Source organism: Tachypleus tridentatus, chromosome 13, assembly GCF_004210375.1.
Source record: "Tachypleus tridentatus isolate NWPU-2018 chromosome 13, ASM421037v1, whole genome shotgun sequence".
NCBI classification, from domain to species: Eukaryota; Metazoa; Arthropoda; class Merostomata; order Xiphosura; family Limulidae; genus Tachypleus; species Tachypleus tridentatus.
Genome location: NC_134837.1, coordinates 23,085,262 through 23,110,919, shown reverse-complemented (window position 1 = coordinate 23,110,919; position 25,658 = coordinate 23,085,262). Strand labels below are relative to the sequence as shown.

Below are 25,658 nucleotides of genomic sequence, written 5' to 3'. Positions count from 1 at the left end.
ATAACAATGCACAACACTGATTTTGCTTCTTTAACTCCGTTGGGTGTTTCTTATAGATATTTGGCTGCTGGTCACCAAAATCACATCCAAATTTGCCCATCACGTACCGTTTCATCGAAATCATCAGTTTTGTTACAATGAAAAAACGATATCAGGGCAACTGGAATCCGTCAATGCTTGTTGACTACTGTTGGACACTGCAACGTGATGCACCGGACATTGAATGCAAACGAAAATCAGGAGCAAAACAGTTTTAATTATATTGAACTTAATAGCGTATTAGAAACATAAACGCAATTAATTACCTTATTACTGGTAAACAGTTAACTGCCTATTTCTCAGAGTTCCTATGTGATGAAGCAAAACCAAAACCATATCATTGAAAGGATACCAATATAGACGTATTTACGTACTCACGGAAGATACAGTGCAATAATATAATAAAAATTTATTTTGAAATAAGAGTAATATAAGATGACAAAAGGTGAAATAATTCTCACATATCTCGGCAGACGTTTTCACTGAAATAAGACTCATATAACACAGTGAAAATGCCAATCTAAATATTCGATGTAGTTTCATAAAATGCAATCACATGAGTTATTTAATCTTTTATAAGTGACGATATTTGTCAGTAAGAATTTTATAAAATTTTGAATTTTGCAGCTCTACTAATATACGTTTTTAAACTTTCCTTGTACATTAAACATCAATAATTCATAGTGAATTTTGAACCCATAAAAATGTTTTTCTCAGGTTGCTTTAAACTAATCACGTTCAAAGTCATATCAAATAGTGTTCATGTTTACTCTAACAAACGTTTTCTTTGCAACTATTATGTACATGTACGAAAACTGAAAATGATGTTTTTCTTGATTGTAATGTTACATATTTAGAAACATCAAAAGTGAGTAACAACAGAAAATCTCAAAGTACAAATATAGTAATTATTCCTTTGAGAAAAAAATATATAAATATTCGAATATTATTTATTTTTTGACGTAAAATATCAGCATATTTGCACTTCCTGATTGTTATAAAAGTTAGTTTATTCTGAGAAATTAAAATAGTTTTTACTAAAATGTTTTTATATAATGATGAGAACTGTAATGAACCATTAAGTAATGCTTTTTATTACTAGGCTGTAACACTTTAGAAGAATGGTTCCTTCAGTCTTCTACAAATGTCTATTTCTCCAGCTTGCTATATCATCTTGTGGCCTCAATAGAAAACATCATCAGTACTCACAGGTGTTGTTGTTTTCTTTGGTTATCTAGCTGTATGAGCGAGTTTACTGTCATAAAGCTAGGTTACTAAAGTTATAACAAAGCCTACACGCATCAAAGTCAAGAATATTGGCAAAACTACGAGAGAATGGTAAACGAATTCTGAGCGTTTCAGCATTATATTTAGTGAAACAGATGGTTAGAAGAAGCACATTTCAGTAAACATGTATCATTTTTATGTGATCACATCGGATAATTTTTCTTCTCTATGTGTTTTTGTAGATAGATAGATATAAAAGTATGATTATGTATATATATATGTATATGACATCTATAAACGTCTCACTGTTTTCTATTTTGTATATTTTAATATGCAGTTAATAAATGTGTTCCTCTTAAGTAAACATGCTAATTTTATATAGTTGATATAAAACTTTTGATACCTGGTGAAAATCAATGATTACACAATGAAAAAAAGTACAGTTGTTTTTGTTTTCCTCATACGTACACAGCTACTTTTGTCTGCAGATTGGATAAAACTTCCGAAAGACAAGAGTTGTATTACTAATACGACTGTATTTTTACGTATTATTCTGGGTATACCACTGCAAGACCAACACAAGATTTCGACTATAGAGTCCGTTGAGGTCCTTTCAAGAGATTACATACAAGTTGTGAGTGACAGGAAGAGTGGTAAATGTCGAAAGACAGGGACAACTTGACCGTCTTGTACTGATACTGCATACCATCTATAATTTTGTTCATAGATTCACCCACTAGTGATACAAGTGTTTCTAGGGATATATGACATCAGACCAGTTTACTGTGGTCAACTGTTCAGAAAATTTTGTGCATATGTTCCTCAACAACATATTGTTTGTTTAAAATTTAAAATTGTACTTTATTTCGGATAAGGTTCTGATTTATTATGTTACGTATTTTAACGTATCACTATTCCAAATGATCGTAAATTTTAATTTGAATTAAGTAATTAATTAAAAGTTAATATTTATTAATTTATGTTATTTGCCAACAAGATTGATACACACAATTTTCATTTTTAACACAAATATATTTTAATATACAAACATAAAAACAATACAATTTACAATAACGGTTGTTATTAATAGTTATTAATGACAGTTTATATACAATAGTTTCACAAACTTACAGACAATACTGATTCTTATATCTGGTCTAAAACTGAATATTTTATTTCAAGCAAATTAATTCTGGGTTGATGTCATCACACACCTCGCCTAAGCTAGCTACTTGGTTGGCCTATTGCAGTTTAGAGACGGACTTTTTTCGCAGGACACATTTGATGCCCTTTTAGAAATATTAACGTCCAAAGTAATTCACTGATGTTGAATGGTTTGTAATATTCAAAATCTATAAACGTTCCCAGCCAGTTCTGTAGCTTTTCGATTAATAGGCGTTAATCACAACGATTGCTTCTGAGGCCTATAGCACATTGACTTTGGCTGACCAATAATAATAATCTTTCCTGTTTCTCAGCGCGTCGGTTTTTATATACCAGTCACGTGAGATTATCGACGTTTCATCAATATTCTAGCGCGTTTTCGTAAACAGTGTTTTTATTCTTACTCTCAAGGACCTTCCACAAATTTCGAGGACAGACCGGACTTGCTTAATATACAATCAATAATATACGTCACATGAAAAAAAAGAAAACTATATAGAAGCAAGCAGAGGTACTAAAATAAATGTACAAAGGTAAATTCGTTATAGTTGATAAAGTTTAGTAAATAATAACGGTACATTGACAATTATGTGTATGTGTGTGTATGTATCAGTAAATAATAAAAGTTTTGTTGTGGTCAGAAAAGTACATTTTTATTTATATTTACGAGATGAAAACTGTTATAATCAAATGAAATTGAATAAATATCGTTATTTTGACGATATTAAAGTGAGTGAAATTCAATGCTACGTGACTATTAATTAGAATTCATAAGAAGTAATATTAATAAGCTATGGATTTTATTTACTTATATAATAAAATTCGCTTCAATGGCACTCGTTAGTAATATTATCAGTAATATTGTATGGATATGTTATAAATAGTCAGTCATATTTATTAACCTTCACATTATTGTATTTTTGATTAAATAGCTGACTAGAAGGTAAACATGGAGATGGACTTTTTATATATTTTCATGTAATGCTTGTTTGTTTGTTTTTTAATTTCGCGCAAAGCTACACGAGGGTTATCTGCGATAACTGTCATTAAGTTAGCAGTGTAAGACTAGATGGAAGCTGCTAGTCATCACTACCCACCACCAAATCTTAGGCTACTCTTTCACCAATGAATAGTGGGACTGACCGTCACATCATAATGCCCCTGAGGCTGATAGAGCGAGCATTGCATTATATTAGAACATGATGACTATAATTCAAATGTTTCGTAAGCTTTATAAGGTTTCCGACGCATATTCTTTAAACGTCTTCTCTAAAAAAACTCTTTCACGTAACGGGTATTGCTAATCTAAGATTTGAAGTTGTACTGAAAATATACCCATGCAAAGTTTCAAATAAGCGAAAAACAAATATACTGCATTATAGAACAGCAAGGTCGAGGATACAGGTTACTACAAGTGGTGAGAAGACACTGGTTTAGAAACTGAGTATCTGCATGTAAAAATTAAATGAAAATTACAGCTAAGACGATTTGTTTCGAAAATAAAATCTAAGACGACTTGTTGAATAAAATGAAGTGTTTTCGTTCAATTACTTCAGCGAATTATCCGGCATGGCCAGGTGGGTTAAGGCGTTCGACTCGTAATCTGAGGGTCATGGGTTCGAATCCCCGTCCCACCCATATAATGTGACGTTCGATCCCACTATTCGTTGGGAAAAGAGTAGCCCCAGAGTTGGAGGTGGGTGGTGATAACTAGCTGCCTTCCGTCTAGTCTTACACTGCAAAATTAGGGACGGCTAGCTCAGATAGCCCTCGTGTAGCTTTGCGCGAAATTCAAACCAACAAGCAACAGCAAGTAAAAAAGTAACAGTTAATAGTAAGCAACATTAATTTTAGGGTTACAATCTTATTATTCGGAAAAGACCTATGCTTTACAGGATCAACCACATTCTTTGAAATATAATGTTGTAGTTTTTATCTCCAAAACAACGCTAATAACTTCCTTTATGGTAACGCTATGGAACCTACTAGCTTGTTAGTTGTTGCTTTTTTGTCATCACTCGCTTGTACTCGGTACAGCTATATCAAGCATTATTATTTACATCAATCGTTTAAGCTAATATCACGTGACGCTAAACGTTGTTAAAAGTGGACAAGGAATGACAATCGTTTACCTGTATGATTTTTTTGAAAACATGAGCTTGAAATTACTAATCTAAAAATATCTACATATCAGCACGTCCTTTTACCCTGTAGTTGTTTTGCTCTAAATCACCCGAGTTTAATCCAAATGGCAAAAAACGGTCCATCTTTACTTTTAAGTGAATCTGTTGTAAAACTTTCTTGCCGATTGCTCACAGCGGGTCGATTTATAAATTTCAAGCGAAAATCTTGAAAGCTCACTTGGCAACAAACTGTCAGTCACTGTTATTACATACACACCTAGTACATTGTTGTTTCTTACACTTGAAAATCTGCAAAGTTAGAAAACAGGCGGAACTTGCGCAATATACATTTAACAATATAAGTTATATACATTTCTAAATATATATTAATTTGAAACAAGTATAGATATTAAAATAATATCAAATCCAGGTGCGTAGTCAGAAATAGCCATGGGGGGGGGGTAGTTTGAGTGCTTTTTAAATAAAAACATGAAAGAAAAGCCTGAATTATGCATTCTGAGACCACCTCTTTGACAACTTTCAGAATGACACACTGAGGTGTTTGTTTTATTTTTTTAATCATAAATAAATATATAGACCTACATATATAATATATAACTTAAAGTTATCAGGCCCAGCAAAGTAGGCCTACAGTTCTGTCATCAACATATAAAATATAGAGTCACTCAGGAGAATGCAAAATATATCTATAGTGTCTATAATCTGTATTCAAATATCATTGACAGTGTGTGTTCAGATTCCCTGGATTTCAAGAATTAACTTCACAAATAAACAGTGGGTGGCACCGCGGCAGGCTGGCAACTCCATGACACCAATCTAGTACCATTGGCGCCATCTTGTACTATTGCAGCTTGATGCAACTTACAAGCAAGAAATTGAATAGAACTGGCAATATTTAATGCCTATTATTGATACTGTATTGCTGTGTGGAGACAGGGTTTAGCTTTGAGGGGAAAATATGATTCTGGTTCAATGTTTGTTGGTGAAACTGATGAGGAGCCCATCAATAATGATGGGAATTTTCGGATAATTTTGCGCTACAGGGCAAAGGTGATGTCAAGCTTTCAGCAAGCCTTAAGAGTACAAAGAGGAATGCTACGTATCTGAGTCATCAAATTCAAAATGAAATCATCAATGCCTGTAATACTCATGTTCTTAATACTTTGGTCAACAGGGTTAATGCTGCAAAGTGTTTCTCAATATTAGCTGATGAAACAACAAATATTTCAGGCATTGAACATTTTTCGCTGTGTGTTAGATATTTGCATGCCAGTGGCAACTCTGTTGCAATGAGAGAAGATTTTTTGCAATCTATACCTGTTTATGATGTGACAGGCAGAAATTGGCTGATGTTATCATAACCAATCTGATAAAATATGGTATTGACATGGCTTACCTGCAAGGACAAGGTTACAACGGTGCTGCCTCTATGAGTGGGAAATTCAATGGTGTCCAGAGACACATAACTGATAAATTTCCACTTGACCCTATGTACACTGCAGTGCCCATTTCCTAAACTTGGCAATTTCTGATGCTTGTAAAGAAGTTCCTGTGCGAAATTGCATGGGAGTAATTTCTAGCATTGAAAACTTTCTCAATACCCCAAACGACAGCACGTTTTGGCTCTTTCGGTGGAGAATAAAGCACCTGAATCAAAAAAAATAAGTTTGAAAGGTCTCTGCCCCACCCGGGGGGTTGAGAGGCATGACTCAGTCACTGTCTTTCTAGAATTAATCCATGCAATTGCAGATGCTTTTGAGACCATATCAGATTGGCAAGACAGAGATTCTGCCACGCAAGCCAATCAATTGTTGTGTTCTATAACACAGCCAGAATTCATCATCACTCTACTTACCATTGCTAAATTGTTTTCCTTTAGTTTACCTCTGTGCAATTTACTGCAGCAACAGAACATTGATTTAGATGCTGCGATTCATCACGCAGAAATAGTGGAAGATTTAATCCGTTCACACAGAAATAATACTGTAAATGAATTTAACAACATTTTCTGTGAGGCTCAAACTCTGTGTAGTGAGCTTCAAATTAACATCATAATGCCAAGGCAGGTTAAAAGACAGATGTACCGTGCTAATCCATAAACCACTAACCCTGAGGAGTACTTTCGTATTGTTGTATTTGTACCATTTGTTGATTACTTTCTTTCACAAATATGTGACCGTCTGTCCAGTCAAAAACTCTCCTTACAAACTTCGTGTGTCTACTACCATCAGGATCTACCACAGAACGGTCAGAACCTACAGCACAACAATGTGACCAAATTAAAGAGTTGGTCAATATATACAAGGCTGACATTGACAGCACTTTACTAGCTGCAGTAGGTGAACTTAGGATTGGTACAAATCACTTGCAAACAACAGACCAAAAATGTCATAGATGCATATGCAATGTGCAATGCAGAAATGTTCTCAGTCATTTCTAGACTGTTGAAAGTATTTGCTACACTGCCTATGTCAATGAGCTCAGTGGAGCGTTCGTTTTCAACTCTCAGAAGACTCAAAACGTATTTGAGAAATATCACCACTGAAGATCAATTTAATGGCCTGGTCTCATTATACATTCACCGTGATATTAAAGTTGAACCAAACTGTGTTGTAGATGTCCTGGCAAGAACGAACAGACGTTTGAGTCTTTCATAGATATTTGATTGTATTTCTCTAGTTCTGACAAAACTTGCTGCATTAAAAGATTGTTCAATCAAAAATTTGCATTTGACCATTTGTTGTGTGTGAAATTATCTGCCATGCAATCACGGATCATTATGAAACTTCACAGGTGGCAACTAAACTTGTCTAAAAAGTTTGGGTCCATGGGGGGTTTTTAACTCCCAACCACCCTTGGCTACGCCCCTGATTAAATCCGTTACACATTCCTCCTTCGTGAAATTTGAACTAAGATATTATATATATATATATATATATATATGCATTGATAAGACATGGCATTAAATATATCACATTGTCGAAGAATTATACAATTTAATTTATCATGACAGTACATAACACTCTCAACACAAATAATTTTATACTCAAAATTGCATAACACATGAAAGTGCTTAAACATAAATGTTATATTTTTGGCTTAATACAATCATATTAATAATCACACGACTGAAGGTTCTTCGAAAGGTGAGATAGATTTCAAAGAAGCAACAGGAAGTTTCTGATTAGTTTTACAGAAGTGAAAAACGTCTTGCCTAATACTTGACCAAAAGAAATGTATCATGGTTTTGTCACATGTTTTGTTGATATTTAAATGACATCCCATGGGAGTTCATGGACAGCTTCCAATATTTTGGAATTATATGTCTTTGGAACAATGATTTGATAAACTACAGCCCAGTCCTCTAAAGCTGATACATTTAGTGTTCTCCAGTTTCACATGAGCACTTTACATTTGAAAAGCAATCATTTGGAACTTTCTCCAGTTCATCTTTTTGGAGTGCATGTTTAAACAGTGAAGAGATTTGCAGATCCTTCTCTTGCTCAACAGTCAGTTTATTTTTAGGAAACGGAACGTTACCAGTTGAACCAGATCCCTCACGTTTACCATTGTCACTAACCAATGAATTGTCAGTGGGACAATTGTTCACAAGTTGGGTCTGAAAAATGTTTCAGACAAATCGAAAATATTGTCCTCTGAACAAGTATCTATCATTTAATTTTGGCTTATTTTTTTCGCCTCAGCTCGATTCACAGCATACGAGAGAAACACGTCTGGATTTTCCTGAATAACAACATCATTCTGAGATGAAACAGTGATTGGGTTGCTAACCATCTTGGGTTCGGTAATATCTTCCCCCCAGCCAAATCGTTTCCTAACAATAATGATACACACTTAATTTGTCGAATAGGTATTTCTCCAACCACAACTGGTTCCGAAACTAGGTCTGATATTAAATAAATGTTATGAAGAGGAACATTAACAAAGCGAACCTCAATACTATAAGAGCAATATAGCCTCTAACAACAATGATTGAGTCGTCCCAATATCAGGTAAAATACGTATGGATATGGGATTATCAGAGATATTTGTCAAAAACACAGAACCAACAGATACAAAAGATCTAAATTCCTCTCTAACTACATAAACCTTCATATTTGTAGCCAAATCAACAACATTGGGTGATCTGATGAAACTACTTTCATATGTAAAACAGGAACGTACTGGGTGTTATATCATTTTCTTTTTCAATACCTAACAGTTAAACTTAATATGACCAGGTTTTTCACAGAAATGGCAGACAGGCTCTGATAGTTTTGATGAAGTTTTATCCTGACTGTCTGAAGATATTGAAATGGAGGAGCTGGGTTTTTAGAAGAATCTTCAGCTGTAGTGGATTGAAGAGATTTTTGCTGAGGTGGCGGCAATTTCTTTTTATAAAAAGTGGTTTTATGTGTTAAAGTGTAATCATCTAGTGTTTAAACTTTCTTTTTATTCTTTTTAAGTAAGTTTTAGGTCATCATTTGCGCAGCCCTTAAATTCTTCAAATAGACATAAGTGTCTAAATTTCTTGAAATTGTTGCCAATATGCATACAATTATATCATCGATCAAAATAAACATATTTTTCATGGCCTAATTCAATATGATGCATGCGATAACCTTGAAACTTTTGGCGATAAATCTCTGGTACTAACTTGTATGCTTTGAAAATAGCTGCTTTAACCTTATCAAAATCCATACATTTCCTATTGACAGAGTGGCATAAGCTTCTTGTGTTTTACCAATTAAAACACTATGTAACACTAATGACCAATTTTGATGGGCCATTCCATGATTTTGGTAACTTTCTCAAAAAGTTGGAAATATTCATCAACTTCATTTTTATTAAATATTTAACATATTGATTAAGTACTTTAACATATTGATTAAGTACTTTAATATATTGATTGAATTTAATGTTCTCATTTTTCCTTGGTTGATCAAAATTGAGACTAATTTTCTTTTCTTTCAGCCAAATTTCTATCTCTGATTTGATATGGACTTGTTCGGCCTCGTGATGTTCACTTTCTCTTTCTTCGTCTATTCGGGCTTACTCTTTCTGGGCTTTGATACGAGCTTGCTTTTATCAGCTTCCATGCGGGATTGTTCAAGCTCGATCTGTTTGAGTTTTAACTGGATTTCCAAATTATCTTTATCTGATTGGCTGGTGGAGACACTGGAGTATTCCACTAATGCTTCCTCAGATAACAAATCATCATCAACTAATATATAATTTCTCGTTGATTTCTTAGTTTCTAATTCCAAATTTTTGGCAATATTGAGCAATTCACTTTTGTTTCACTTTTCTAGTTTTTCAAGGACAAGTGATTTAAGAAAATCTTGATAATAAGATATGATCGCATCTTTTTGACATTGATAAATATACAGTGAATTAAGGATTGACTTTTAATTTAGATCGATTTTCTTTCTCTGTTTCAGATCTGTGACACGAGCTCTTAGTTTATTATGTTAAGTAATATGGTTTATCACTGACGAGTCTCTAATTTATTGTGTTAGTTATTACCATTTCTAACAGCCTGAACAGAGTTAAATTGTATCATAACTTAGAAATTACTTAATTGATGATAGGTGTCAAATTTATGATATTTGTCAAAAAGATTGATACACATGGTTTTCTTTTTTAAAACATAACATATTTTAGTATGCAAACAAGAATACAATTTATAATAATTATAACAAATACTTATTACAAGTAATGATTTATATACACAAGTTTTAAACTTACAAACAATATTGAGTTTTTTATCTGTTCTGAAACTGAATATTTTATTGACGTTTCACGGTTGGTAAATTAGTTTTGAGCTTTTATTAGTACAGTTCATTTAACGACTAGCTAACTAGCTCTCTATTTTTCGCTGGTCTCACGCCGTTTACAAGCAGTTTTCACTGACGAAATGTTTAATGTTTTTGTGGGAATGCTAACGTCCAAAGTTAATTCTCTGAAGTTAAATGGGTTATAATATTCGAAAAATATAAACGTTCCTGGTCAAATGTTCGTAGTTTTCCGATTATTAAGCGTTTATCTCAGTTGTAGTTTCAAAGGTTTATAGTATACCAACTGTAGCCAACCAACAACAATATAATGTTTCTTGACGCGTTGATTTATAAACTTTAGGCGAGACTCTCGAAATCTTAGATGGTAACAATACTTTTATAAAACATATATTGTTGATTCTTACTCCCGAGATTCTTCTACAGAATTAAGAAATAGGCGGGAGTTTAGCAACATACATTTAACAGTATAAGTTACATATATTTCTAAATACACATTTAGCTAAAACAAACGTAGATAGTAAAATAAATATATAATTGTAAATCCATCACATGTTCGAACACTGTTTTGTCTTCTTTGTCAGATATTTTAATATGTTTATCTTTTGTAGAGGTATAATTGTTGTGCAACTTTAATTTTCATTAAATGGTGGTATTCTAGTATATTTAGTGAGTTCGAAGTTGTCATTTGGCTTTGGGCAATCGAAACTGAGTCTACTTTTCATTTCTTTCACAGCTTCAATACGGGCTTGTTCGATTTCTTAAAGTTTACTTTTCCTTTCTGCTTCGATACGTCTTTGCTCTTATTCAGCTTCGATACGTCTTTGCTCTTATTCAGCTTCGATACGAGCTTGCTCAAGCTCCATTTGTTTGAGTCTTAATTGCATTTCTAACTTATCTTTATCATTCAACTCTGATTGGCTACTGGAAACACTAGAGTATTCTCCTTACGCTTCATCAGAAATAAATCATCATCGACGAATATTTCAATAATATAATTTTTTATTTAATTTTTCATTAATTTCGTAACCTTTAATTCTAAAATTTTTGCAATTTTGGTATATTTCTCCAGTTTTCATATATTGATGATCAGATATGATCAAATCTTGTTGGCACTGATAAATATAAATCGAATTAAAATTGGAATTTAACTTAAATCATATTTTGTCTCTGATTCAGATCTCGGACAGGAGTATACTATTTATTATGTTACCTATTATACTTAACCTCTGATGAGTAGTTGATTTACGTTGCCTTCGCTAGTACAGCGGTATGTCTCCGGATTTACAACGTTAAAATCAGGCGTTCGATTCCCCTCGGTGGGCTGAGCAGCTAGTCCTTCGTTGCTTTGCTATACGAAAAACACACACACAAACACACGATTTATGTTATATATGTATTTCGATTTCAAACAGTCGGAAATTTTGTCTTAAAAGTTAATTAAATATCGGTATGCACTAAATTTATGAGATTTACCAACAAGATTGATACACACAATTTTCTTTCTTAACACAAATATATTTTAATATCCAAATACAAATACAGTTCATAATAACGATTATTACAAATAATTATTTATATACATAAATGTTACAAACGATTTTCAGTATTCTATTTGATCTGGAACTTAATATTTTATAGACGATCCAGGTCCAAGATGTGCGAATTAATTTTATGTTGATACACAGATACACTTTACATGATGGAAGCGATAGATGCCTTTATTCTTGTTGGGCCTTATTTTCTGAGCAAGCACATATTCGTTTGTCCTGATGATTAGAATGAATATAAGCCCCAATTTTATCTCTTTGTTAAATCGACTTATTGTGTCCTTAAAGGTGTTTTAAATATTTTAATTGAGTGTTTTATACTGTTTGAACGCAGATAGCTCTCGAGCAGCCTTGCACGAAATTCAAAACAAACAAAGAAACAGTCATACTGTCTGCAAGTGGCTGTACATACGATTTCAGATTAAATGTTACATTGCACGTTGTAGTAATTGCATTGTACTTTTAACTTTCTTATTCTTTGTTTTCTCAACAGTAAATTATCTGTATTCCCTGAGGAGACATTTGAAAGGTACCTGTAAGAAAAAAAAAAAAAAATAATGAGTATCTGCATAAGTATAGAGAAACGTAATAATCCATATAATTTTATAAAATATATTAGATCAACTTACATTATTGAAGTATGTGAATAATTGACTTCCTACCAGTAGTGAACCCTTACCTTTTCTTCTTCGTTAGATGTACAATTTCACTTTGGGAGGTCTGCATTTTGCTAGTAACTTCGTCTTAGGTGTCTATAAAAGTATATTTAATCAATTTATATAAGGGTAAAAAAATCATATTAATCAATATAATTTTGCAAATAATATGAAAAAAAATTATACAATTGAAAGCCTCTAAAGTTTTAGTTTCTTCAACAGTCAGAGGCCATGAAAGGAAGTATCAGGTCATCCCATAAGTAATGTCCAAAATTTTAACACAGAAAGTGCATCATCATTTAAGTCTTTGTAGAAGGCTTTAATGACTAAAATATGTATTGGGACATGTATATAAATGTTCAGGCAAATAAAAGAAACTATCTCAACTGTCTAAGGAGCACATTAGGCATATAATGCAATAGTGCAGCAGAAACTACACGAAAAATTCAAGGTATTTATGGTGCAGTCTCTCAATGAAAGAAAATGTCGAAGGTGCTTTCAGAAGTTCAGATCAAGTGACTACAGCTTAAGTGATGCTCCACATTCAAGTCGTCCTCTTGAGTTTAATGATGACTTGCTGCTGGCTGCACTTGATGAAGATTGTGCTGTAACAGTTGAAGAACTAGCACAAAAGCTCAATTCAACCCATTCAACAGTTCACCGTTATCTGCAACAGCTTGGAAAGGTGTCAAAACTTGGAAAATGTGTAGACATTTGCACTTCTCTGCATTCTTGTGAACGTAACTTACCTTTTTTGGACAGGTTAGTGACAGGAAATGAAAAATGAATATATTATTAAAATGTTAAGCACCGCAGGCAATGGCTCAGAGCAGGTAAACTGGCTAAAGCACAGCCCAAAATGGACCTCCACCCTAGGAAAGACTTGTTAAGCGTTTGGTAGGATATTGTTGGTGTGATCCACTTTGAGTTGCTGCCACTCAATGTAACGATTACAACAGATTTATATTGTCAACAGTTAGAGCGCTTGAATGTTGCACTGAAAGAAAAGAGGCCTGCTTTGATCAATCGTAAAGGTATTGTATTACACCAAGATAATTCACAGCCCCATACAGCAAGGATCACATCTGCAAAGATTGAAGAGCTAGACTGGGAAAAACTTCTACATAATCTTCATTCTCCCGACCTTGCCCCATCTTATTATCATCTGTTCCAAAGTTTTCAGAACTATCATGATGGAAAAGGACTTGGATCACATGAAGATATCAAAACTACCCTCTCTACATTCTTTTCCTCCAAACCACAAGAATTTTATATAAGTGGCATTCAGAAGCTTGTGAATCGTTGGCAAGAAGTAATTAATAATAATGGAACATACATTATTTTTTTAAACAACATTAAAAGCGTTTGAAATCCTTTCTTTTTCCTGAATTTAAAATATGACATTACTAAAGAGATGACTAGATAAATTCTATATATATGTAAAAACGGCTCGTGTGGGTTGAGAAAATGTTTTACGTAGAGGAGAGAACAACGTTTCGACCTTCTTCGGTCATCGTCAGGTTCACGAAGAAGGTCGAAACGTTGTTCACTCCTCTACGTAAAAAAAATTATCAACCAAAACGAGCCGTTTTTACATATATATTTCTCTATAAGTGAATTTTCTCGACATCACTGACTAGATAAATTCTGTTTAATTGGAGACACGCAATCTAATTCGGTTAGATCGTCACAGCTGATGGATAATGCAACAGTACTTATTTGATTTAGTTCAAATATATATATATATATAAGCATCAAACTGCACTTATAGAAGACGAGTTCCTTATAGTTATCACCAGTAAAACTATAAGATAGCGTAATTATACGAATGTTAAATTCAAACTAATTATTCTGATTTCACTGCAGTTTATATATGGACTAGCGAACCCAGGTTTGATTGCTTATTGTGTATTGCAAAATAGATTTGTTAGCTCCTGACTGACATTCGATTATTAATATATGGCTGTCAATAAGCTCAAATTAAAAATCAACATGTTCTACTTCATATAATATTTGGAAACAAGAACTAATTTATTTCCTCTGATATATAATAATGATGATTTGTAAATGTCGATTTGTATAGTTTTTAGACAAAAAGACAATATGTTACCTCAACGGTCATTTACAAATACTCTTTGTTAACCTGAAGGTGACCTAAGAAGGTCGAGTGTGTTTTTTTACAGCAAAGCGATTTCGGGCTATCTGCTGTGTCCACCGAGAGAAATCGAGCCCCTGATTTTTAGCGTTGTAAATTCGTAGACTTACCGTCGTACCAGGGGGAGATAAAAGAGTCTAAACGTTGTTCTGTACTTTATTTTATTTATAGTTTTAATTCATACACAGGTCACTTTTTTAAATGCATTTTGTTTCTCATAGTTCACAGAAGTTAGTTTGTTATCTTGAAGTTTCAACTTTTCAGTTTTATTTTGCTGACCCTCAATGGCACAGTGGTATGTCTACGGCTTTACAACGCTCGAAACCGCCTTTCAGCACCCATTGTAGACAGAGAACAACTAATCCATAGTGTATTTTTGTGCTTAACTACAAACAAACAAATTTAAGTATTTTTAAATTTTAAGTTTCTGATCCCATGTTATTATAAATACTTGTTCATTGATGTTTTAGACGCAGAAAATTTAGTTTTTCAAAACTGATATAGATTTTGACACTATGAAAAATGTTGGGGTAACGCATTCATGACGATTTATGATCAGTTATAATTGTGTATTTAAGTTTTTGTTGTAAAGTATAATTCAAGTACAAAAATTGTACGCTATATTTTATGAACTGACTTCATTCATGTGTGAAATTGTATACTGGTGAATTGACAAGTTTATTTGTTATTTTAAAATAGACTTTCTGAGCTGTCTCTAATTTAGCAGTGTGAAACTAGAATAGAAGGAAGACAACTATTCATCTTCATCCACCGCCAACTCTTGGGCTACTCTTTTACCAACGAATAGTGGGATTGGTCGATCGTATAACGTCCCCACGGCTATATCATACAGATTAATCTATTTCTTTATTTTTAATAAAACAACAACTTAGGAGGTTGTTTGTGGCACACTTATAATTAATATTTCTGTATATTACTATCAAACAAATAAATCATAAATAATTATATGAAGTAATATTTCCCATTAAAATTTCTTCATCATCCTGTGCGATATTATGATACGTATTTATCTTCAACCAAATTTTGAAAAGCGTCCTCTGTAGAGCTCTTCAAAGATCTAGGTGGTAAATTTGAAGTAACAATATTTACGAGGAACAAGTAACTGCAAAATACTGGTAATTTTAATTTATGAATAATAATATTTTTGTGTGGATTATATATAAGAATGCCTAATAACACTTATGGATTTGGTGAGGAGGAAGGCCCAGCTCTCCATATTATTATTTTACTCGTGTAGTTAGTTACCTTAGATAAATAATATATAATAAGCTGTTGTTATTGCCACGGCGTTATCGCAGTTTAATTCAATAATTGCTCCCTTCTTATTTGTGTTACTAGCCATTTCATGATATGAGGGTTAAAATGAATTTGAGACTGAAATTTTATAAGTGATTTTTGTTTAAATTTTTATTTTAAAATGATGAAAACTGGAATAAGAAGTGGTGAATGAAGTACTACAACCACTATACAACATGATGCGTGATGTATATATTATACCGTGTGTAAGGTGTATAATCCATATGAATAACTTTTATTGATATGGACAGTTGAGGCTTTATCGTATTTGGAAAAGTAAAAAATAAATTAACTTGAAGATTTGGAGCTTTCTCCTTTACTGTAATTTTTATGTATTTTTATGGTGCTTATACACTGAAAGAGATTGTTTATTGTGGGTGTGATTGGTAGCATAATATTAATAACCAGAGTTAGAGTAGCAGTTTAATAGTTGGTAAAAAGCATGCCATGAATGTGTGAATAGTTTTCATAGAATTATCATGTACATATAACAAGCAAGTTTGCTACATAGAAAAATTGGAACGAGGAACACAATTGAAATTTCACTGATCGTCAAACCCTCCTTTCAAACATTGAAAACTAGCATTGTAACTTTTTAAGTTGTTACTAACCTATGTAAATTCAACCTTTGTTATCTTTATGCCTATCCAAAATTACTTGCTGCCTACTTGCATCAAGGTTTCTATACTACCATATACACACATACTTTAGAAATGAAAAAGACGTTTAAGGAAAGTATTGGACCTTCTTACTTCAGTGGAAGACTATTATAGAATCATGGTTAAAATATAAGTCCTTATTACTATTACTAGCAAAGACAGTTATTTTGTGGTATAAGACATGAGTACATCATTTTATCTGTACCTTATCATTAATGTAGTAATGATGTTGACTTAATACCAACAATAATATACTATAATTTTTATTAGTTTATTTAAGGAAATATATAATAGTGTCAGAAATTAAAAAATTAAGTTTTATTTTGAATTTTGTAGTGGATTTGTTTCTAATGCTTTACGTACCTTAACTATACAGTATGAATAAAATTATGTGAGTGCAGGCTTGCAGTTTAACATTATCATAATATGTGTGGGGGCCTACACATGAAAGATAAACAATTACTAGTACAGTGGTATGCATGTCCCATGAATATTTCCTGAATAGTGAGTTATATCCTACTTTTGTATCATTGTTATAAATATATATGAATACTTTTAGTAATACTAAAAGGACATCTTTAGAAATAAATTAACTATAATTCTTTTAATAAATTTTGTAACAAAAATATTGTGTAATTTTTCACTTGCATCATAAAATGTGACTCACAGAAAATTTCATTGAGTTTATAATTGTTATTATGCTTTTGTAATCCTACATATTAAAAATGTTTAAAAAATAAATTCAGAGTATGGATAATCATCATAGTTACTTTATGATGTACATGAAGGTAAGTTCTAAGCAAATGGAAATTTTATGATGTTTTAAAAATAATGTACCATACTAATTCTGATCTGCAGTAAGAATTTGTATGTACAGCATGATTATTCATTTAGTTTTTGTGGTATATGCATGTGTTCAGGACATTAAAGATCCATTTAAGTTCATAGAAAGTGAATGATATAAAAATATATTAATACAAATACTATATGATTTATATAATCAAATAATAAATTGTGTTTCTTTATTTTATAATAGAAGCTATGACAAAATAATATGAAAATAGACATTGTTATTTATAACACAATAAAGAGCATAATAAAAGTTTTAAATCTGGTAGCAAATAATCACTATGAGTGTTTGTCTTGATTGGATTATTACCCATATTCTTTATTCTCATTTTCTAATATAAGACTCTTTATCAGACAAATCTTTAGGGCAAATGTCTCCCTTTTTATTCAGAAGGGACTAGAGGGACTTGCTGGCTCTCAAAGTCAGTCAAAAAGCTTTGTTCTGGTGACATATTGGTGAAAACATCCACTCCTAAACACAATGAACTCCTTTTGCATTAGAAGGCCATTGGGGATTACTTATTGAGGTTACTCCCCATGCTACTTTGAATTTGTCATGAGGAGTTATTGTTGAGAGGGATTTAAAGAACATCCCTGAGTCAGAGGTCTTCACTGTTTCCTCCAACCAAAGTGTATCTCCATTTGTAAAGGTGGAATTATGATGCTAATCAGTGTTCTAATTTTGATGTTTATCACATCCACTTGGTTGTGGTTTCTTGGCATGTGCTTGTTGAGGTGGCGAGGACCACGATGCCTATGAGTGTGAAATAGACCCTCATTGCATTAATTGTAGTGGCTATCACCCATCCTTCTTTCATTCATGCCTTAGGAGGGTGGAAGAAGAAGAGGTACAGCATTTGAAAACAATTCAAAACATTTTTTACCCTGAGGCTTGAAAGTTACTGTCCATCACTCCATCTCAGATATAAGCTGCTGCACTTCATTCTACTGCTATAGTGGGAGTGCAGATGGATCTCTCTATGCCTCTGAAAGAATTGTTCTCAAATCATGTGAAAAGTCTTTTGACCTCCATGGTTAAGAAAGTTGATAAATCAATGTCAACACCCATCTCTGTCCATACCATTCATTTTAGCAGGCCACCAAATCCATTTTATTTGGTTCAAGGTATAGCCATTTCCTTGGTTCCATCATCTCTGGCCCTGAGATGCAAAACGGTCATTTGTTTGTGCCTTCAATCACTGGAATCTTCTTCCAACAATAGAGACCTGTCTAATCAACCCAGGGTAGGATCGATTGAGGTTGATAGATCTCCCTTGAATAAATAAAATAAAGAAAAAAGACTTGGTTGAAAACAGAAGGGCTCTACACCCAGTTCACTTACACATAAATAAAATGGCCACTTTGATACAGTGGAACTGTTGAGGTTTATGTTGTAATCTGAATGATATCAAAACACTGATTGGTTCTTACCATCCTGTATGTCTTTCCTTACAGGAAACATTTTTGAAACCTGCCAATACAGTCACCTTTCAGCAGTTTTCTTTGTACAGAAATGACAGGCTTTGCCACTTGACACACATGAGAACTATTTGTTCTTTCTACCTGTTGCCTGTAGAGACCTATGATCAATCAAACCTTGATGCTTTCATTGAACAGTTGCCATCTCCCTTTTCAATGCTGGGAGACTTTAGTGGACATCATCTCCTCTGGGATGGGGTCACTCCATAGAGCATATGCTCTCAGATCACAGCATTTCTCTCTTTAATAGTGGTTCTTATACTTGTTTTCATGCACCTAGTCAGTCTTTTACTACTATTGATCTCTCAATCTGCTCCCCTTCACTGTTCTCCTACTTTTCATGGAGGATTGACAGTAACCCACAGGACAGTGATCATTTTCCTATTATTTTGAGAGAGACTTGCCATGGCTGATGCCAACTGATAAGTGTACCCTGGAGGAAGCTGGATCAAGCCAACTGGCCATCTTTCAGTGCTCTTGCACTGATGTAGTCTCCCACAGGTTGTTCCCTTTTCACAAAGGAGTCATATTCCTTGGGTTCTCTTTAGACATTTTCTTCTATTTTTGCTCTGGTCTTTCTTCCAGGTTAATATGAGACCAGCTTTTATATGAATGGAGGTAAGGTATTGTATCAAAAGTTATTTTCTTACAATAAAAATGCATCTAGGATAGATTTCTACCTCCACCCACTCTTCTCGCCGTTCCTTCTCACTTCTGGTGTTTTTTTTTGTGCCTAATTTAAAATTTTGAATTGAGTTTTATAGCATAAAGGGAGTCAGGTTTACTGGAGGATATACTGCACTCTTATTTTTGCTTATTTGCATGTTATAACACAACTGTACCATGTCATTACATATGGAGATAGGTGGAAGTATCAAGGCTAGTTGTGAGTGAAAATATAGAGGGCAGTAATAATTGAGAAAAGCCATTTTGTGAAAAAAATGAAGTATCTATCAGATTCAGATTTGGAAACTGTTATGTACTGTGTACAACAGACTTGTAATGTTTACTAAAATCTCACCAAATTTTGTAGATACACTTAGTATATTTAAGTTTATAGTATTTATAGTTGCATGGTTATAAGGTTGTTTATGTTGACTAAGCTTATATACAGAGAGATAATATTCAAATTTGTATTTACTGACTTCATGTACATTTTTATATTGTGACTCTATACACACAATTTTGTTTACCAACCTTAACACTTTGGCTTTCACATGATCCATCAGTGGGTCGTGATAGTCTTTCAGTAAGACCCAACACAACCCACTGGTGAGACATGCTGTACTTTCTTTAAGGGCCACTTAAATATATATATATCTTCCTAAGAAAAAGTAATTGTAAAATGATCAGTGGGACCTTAAAAAGTACCAGCAAGATAGGCTTGGGAGCCAACATGTTAGGTACATCCTTTATATAGTTCCTTAATATAAAGAATTATATTTATTGACTTTATGATTGTTTCCCTTTATTTTGTGACGTAATACATAGAATTATATATTGGGACTTTACACATGTATATATCTATCCTTTATTCTGTGACGTTAAACATAGAATTATATTTACTGACTTTACATATACATGTGCATATATATATATATATATCTGTCCTTTATTTTGTGACATAATACATAGAATTATATTTACTGACTTTACATATACATGTATATATATATATATAACTATCCTTTATTTTGTGACATAATACGTGCATACAATTGTGTGTATTGCCCTCACATAAAGGTTTGTGACTTATTAAAATTATTATCTTTCCTACCATCACATGCATTTTTTATATTATTGTAATGTGTCATTTTGTGAGATGGGTTGTATGGATTATTTAGTAAAAATTCTAATTATATTGTCCATATAGTAAGACAAATTGATTTATTTCTTCAATTGTTTCTACAGGTTCAGATCATTTTTACATTATTATATGTTAAAGTGTAATCTTTGAATGAAAATAAATCACTTTTGGTAGCATGACTAATGCACAAATAAACTTATTTGTATAATTCCATGCTAATCAACTGAATAACTGTGCATTTGTAATAACTAATGATAATAAACTTTGATACTCAACTAACTAACTCATTGAATATTCAGTTGTTCATAAATAAATACTTTGCTGTAATGGAACTAACTTTCTACACGTAATTATAGTTATATTTGTGTCCTTGTTTCTATGTGTTTCCCAAAATATCTGGATGATTACTTCATTATTAGTAGCTTCCTCTAGTGAACATCTGATTCAGGATATTGAAAATATAACTTACAATAATATCATGATGTAATACACAGAACTGTGTTCCATTTAGCACGTGCATCTTTTATTTTAGGACTGAACCAGAATTGTGGTCACTGTTCTCATATAAAACTGTTGTATTGTGATTTTTTACACAATAGTTCAATTTTGACCAAGGTTTTTGCATACACCTATGCAAAAAGTAACTTGAGCCATAGGCCTAAAATTTTTAAACAACTTCATGTAAGAGTAAAGGTGGACCATTTTTAGTTTTTGTCCTTTATATCAAAGACAGCTGATTTGAGCAGCAAAACTACAGAGTAAAAGCCTGTGCAGATACATAAGTATTGGTTAGGCCAAGCAAATTGGATTAGCAATTTTTAGCTCAAGTTTCCGAATGAATAATATAAGCAGACAGTTATTATTGATTGCCAATTTTTAAGCAGAAATTTGATAAATTTTATGAAATTCTCCTAATTTTATGGAGCATTTTGTGTCAAATGATAATAACTTAAGCAAATAGTGTAAGTAATAATGCTTGATACTGCTGTACTGAGTGCATGTGGGTGATGACAAGAAACTGTTAGTATAGCTTCAATGGCATCACTGTAAAGGAAGTTAGTAACTATGTTTTAGAGAGTATAAACTACCACCATATATCTTAAAGAATCTGGTTGGTTCTGTAAACTATACATCTGTTCTGAATAATGAGGTTTCAATCTTAAAGCAAATGTTGATTACTACTGAGTGTCACTTTCTTACTTGCTGTGGTTTGTTGCTGTGTATTGACAAAAATCATGATATGTAATTGAAACCACCTTAGGTAGGAAAAATAATTGTGGTCAGTAATAGACTGAGTGTGGTCCTTCATTGGTACAACACTAAGTCTTTAGATTTACAATGCTAAACTCAGTGGTTTGATCCCTGTTGATGGACACAGCAGATAGCTGATGTGGCTTTACTATAAGAAAAACACACACATGGATTAAGTATGTAACTTAAAGGAATGTAATCAAAACTTGTGACCAAACTGGCAGCTACACTTATAACATTGGTAATAATTTTGCAGCACATATTCATTAATTAGTTAACTAAACTTCATATTTTATTTTATTCATCATTAAACCCTAAGTTGAACAAAAAATGTGGCCTGGCTAGATGATGAATGAATATTTACCATAAACTTATCAATTGTGTAAGTGTAACTATCAGTTTGGCCACCAGTTTTAATTTCATATTTTTTAAGTTGCATGCCCAATCCATTTTTGTCTGCACCTTTTTTTTCACACTTAAGGTGTTTTTTATTAGATATATGTTTATATAACTGTTTTTCTAATAAACATTTAAGTATTTACAGAGAATACAAGTCCTTGTGAGAAACAGACATTTGCTGGAGAAAACAGTGGCAACATCTGATATGATGAAGTCAGCTACCTCAGGACCAATAAATAAAAATAAAAAAATGAAAGACATGTTAGACATTTTGGCATTGCAGTCTAAAGCCAGATATTTATGTGCAATTGATTCAATTATCAGAAAGGTATGATATCTACTCTATTACTTAATTTGATTTTGGGTCTAGTCACTGGATTTATCTCATCAATAAAATATCACAAAAATATTTTGTGCTGAATCAACTGTATTGTTTCTTGATACTTACATGTGATGCCTAAAGTTTAGTTTCTTAGATTTTGGAACATTAAAAAATAATTTCAGAGGATTTATGTTCAACATATGAACTGAGCATGAAACACTTTTATTCATACTTATGGCAAAATTAGAAAAGTGTTGGTGTTTTTACATGTTAAACATTAAATGCAAAAAAAAACTGTTGTGGGAATTCTTCATTAACTTGAATTGTAAAGCACAAATTCTATTTTGATCATAACACACAATTGGTTGTAAGAATTTAAGAAATTATCCAGCACAGAATATTGTTTATCTTCTGTTTGAAAGTGAACATATTTTTCATATTTATGTCTAAGGCATGCTTTATATTTTAGTATGAAAACTTGGCACAACAAGAGGATATTGCTGATGAAATTGATCTGAATAATTTGGAGATTGCAGAAGACAGGGGTAAGTTTGTTTTTCTTCTGTTTTACGTGTTTTTTTGTTCTGTTGATTACCAGCTGGGATTGTTTAATAGCTTCATGAATCTTTGTTGTGACTGAGTTGTTTATGAAAGGAATGATCATTGTGAATGTTTTTTGTGTTTTAGGGTCTATTGCTGTTCTATTGTTGGTGTAATATTCAGGACATCCATTTCTAATAGAAGTGTATTAAAGTATTTTTCTTTTTCTGTTTGAATGGTGTTTGTTGTGAAGCAGTTTTGATTTATTCTTTTTAATTCTGTTATTGTTCCCCTTTTGACTTGTTCTGGGTAGTGTAACTAGTTATGGAGAAATATTGGCTTCTTACATTCTTTGTTATGCTTGGAATTCTGTATTTGTTTGTCTTGGACTTCAGGGTTATATTTAAGAATGTAAAGTTTCCTTCTGCATTAGGTAGTATTTGATGGGTGGAAATTGTTGAAGAAATAGTAAAAATGAAATTTGTTTTATTTTTGTTCCATGATCCATGTTTTGAATATGTTGTTAATGTAGTTGTACAATACTTCTGGAATTTAATTTTTTTGTTCTACATGTCAAAGACTGATTTTTAGTGTATGCATGAATATTATTGCAAAAGTGACTGATGCTCTGTTACCCATTGCTCTTTCTTTCTTTCTTTTGTTTGTACAAAATATCTCCAAATTTAAAGTAATTTTTAAACAGGACAAAATTAAAAGGACACCAAGCAAGTAAGACGTGTTCTCCCTCTGCCTTGCCAGCATGATGTTCTCATTGCCCAGACCCACTGCGTCAATCTCACCACCTGTCCCGCCAGTAATTGTCGATGGTCTGCCACCACACCTCTTGCATCCAGAAATAGCCACTTTTATCGCCAAGGCTAAGCCTGGTGCTTCCATAGACCCATCTAGAACACGGATTCTTTGCCGAGGAGGTATTCTCCTCCAGTTGTCAATGTCTGCAGACCTATCATACTTTTGCAAGCCGTGGAATACTCAAATTGATATCAGATACTCACCAACCAAGAGCTCAACAAGCCTTTTCTCTGTTTTCCTGAGAGGGATACATCCTTCCATACACCTGAGCGAAATCATATGCGCCATTGAAAGTCCGAGATATAAGCCGTGCACTGAATCTACTTGAAATACAGCAAACAAGCTACCAACCTCATGAAAATAGTAACAACCATCAAACATATTGCCGATACCATTCTACGTAATGGATGCTCTTATCACATTTTTCACTTTAGTGCTGAATGCCCCCAATGTGTCCCAGCCAAACCAAGGACACCCAAGTAACCTGAACCTGTTTTGCAACCTAACATATCATCTAATCTGCCCATTGACCCCCCACAACTTATAAATCATTCATCCGACAAGTGTACCCAAACAGATTCCTGTAGCAAAATAACACAAAGCACTCAGACTACCACTCATGAGACCAAAACTCGTGAAGCCTCATCTTCTACTGATCACTTCCAAACAGTAAACGAAGATACTCAAACTAATATTTCCATGAATCACCAAAGAACCCAGACTCCAGGAATCGTGCAACTCACGAGAGCTTCCTGCAAGTTACTACAAGAAGCCCAACCAACTCCTTCAGCCATGACACCCATGGTTCCTAACTCTTTCCACATCGCCCATTTGTACTCAGGAAAAATATACTTTTTTCGCCTTGGAAAAATACCACTGACACTTCTTCCCCACCCAAGCTGGAATCAGACCTATGCATCTCTGAAGATCTGTCATGTCCTTTCTAACATTCGTCTTCTATGTTTAATTTGCACCCTAGTTACAGTGTATGCTTATTATTATTCTTTGCACATCTTTTTGTTATTGTTACCATATGTCTTTATTTAATTAATCCTTGTATTTTTGTTTCCTTACAGCTTTTCTTCCAGGCACGGTCAGGGCCTTTTTATTCGGTGCCCTGGCTGTGAAAGTGGGTTTTCTCGGGTACTCCCGTTTTACCCCATAGCAAAATTTCGTTTCATAGGATCTATAAATCCCAGCCCTGAAAAGAGGTCTGTCCCTTTAGTACCTAAATTCTAGTTAACCAATGTTATGTGTTTTAATTATATCAGCTTATTGTGTTTGCATCTCTCTGCTCCTTTCACTTTGATCATTTTTACACCAAGGAATTCTTTGGGCACTTCTGAATGGTGTGCTTAGCCTCTCCCTGCATTTTTTGCTCTCTCCGGCTTGTTGGCCCGCTTTGCAACTGTTTCCGACGCTCCTCAAATAGATACACAAAACTGTCAACTCCACAAGGTCATTTGAGACTATCACTCTAGATTAACAAACA

The 25,658-nt window shown here is 33.2% G+C and overlaps 1 protein-coding gene and 1 long non-coding RNA gene across 3 annotated transcripts in view; both read left to right on the top strand.

The window, feature by feature from the left end:
* Nucleotides 1-1,053: 1,053 nt before the first annotated feature.
* On the top strand, nt 1,054-3,075 carry LOC143237466 (uncharacterized). The gene is made up of 2 exons (XR_013020082.1): nt 1,054-1,452; nt 1,739-3,075. It is a non-coding gene; the product is annotated as an uncharacterized LOC143237466 (long non-coding RNA).
* Nucleotides 3,076-15,746: 12,671 nt separating this feature from the next.
* LOC143236973 (uncharacterized) overlaps nt 15,747-25,658 on the top strand; it is a 41,152-nt gene continuing 31,240 nt past the window's right edge. Inside the window, exons 1-3 of one of the 2 annotated variants that reach the window (XM_076475724.1) lie at nt 15,747-15,866; nt 22,628-22,819; nt 23,283-23,358. In XM_076475724.1, coding sequence (XP_076331839.1) covers nt 22,697-22,819; nt 23,283-23,358 — 199 coding nt within the window. In that variant the 5' untranslated portion in view covers nt 15,747-15,866; nt 22,628-22,696. Of the gene's footprint in view, nt 15,867-17,842; nt 22,820-23,282; nt 23,359-25,658 lie in introns of those variants that run through there. The other variant, XM_076475725.1, reaches the window with a different exon arrangement.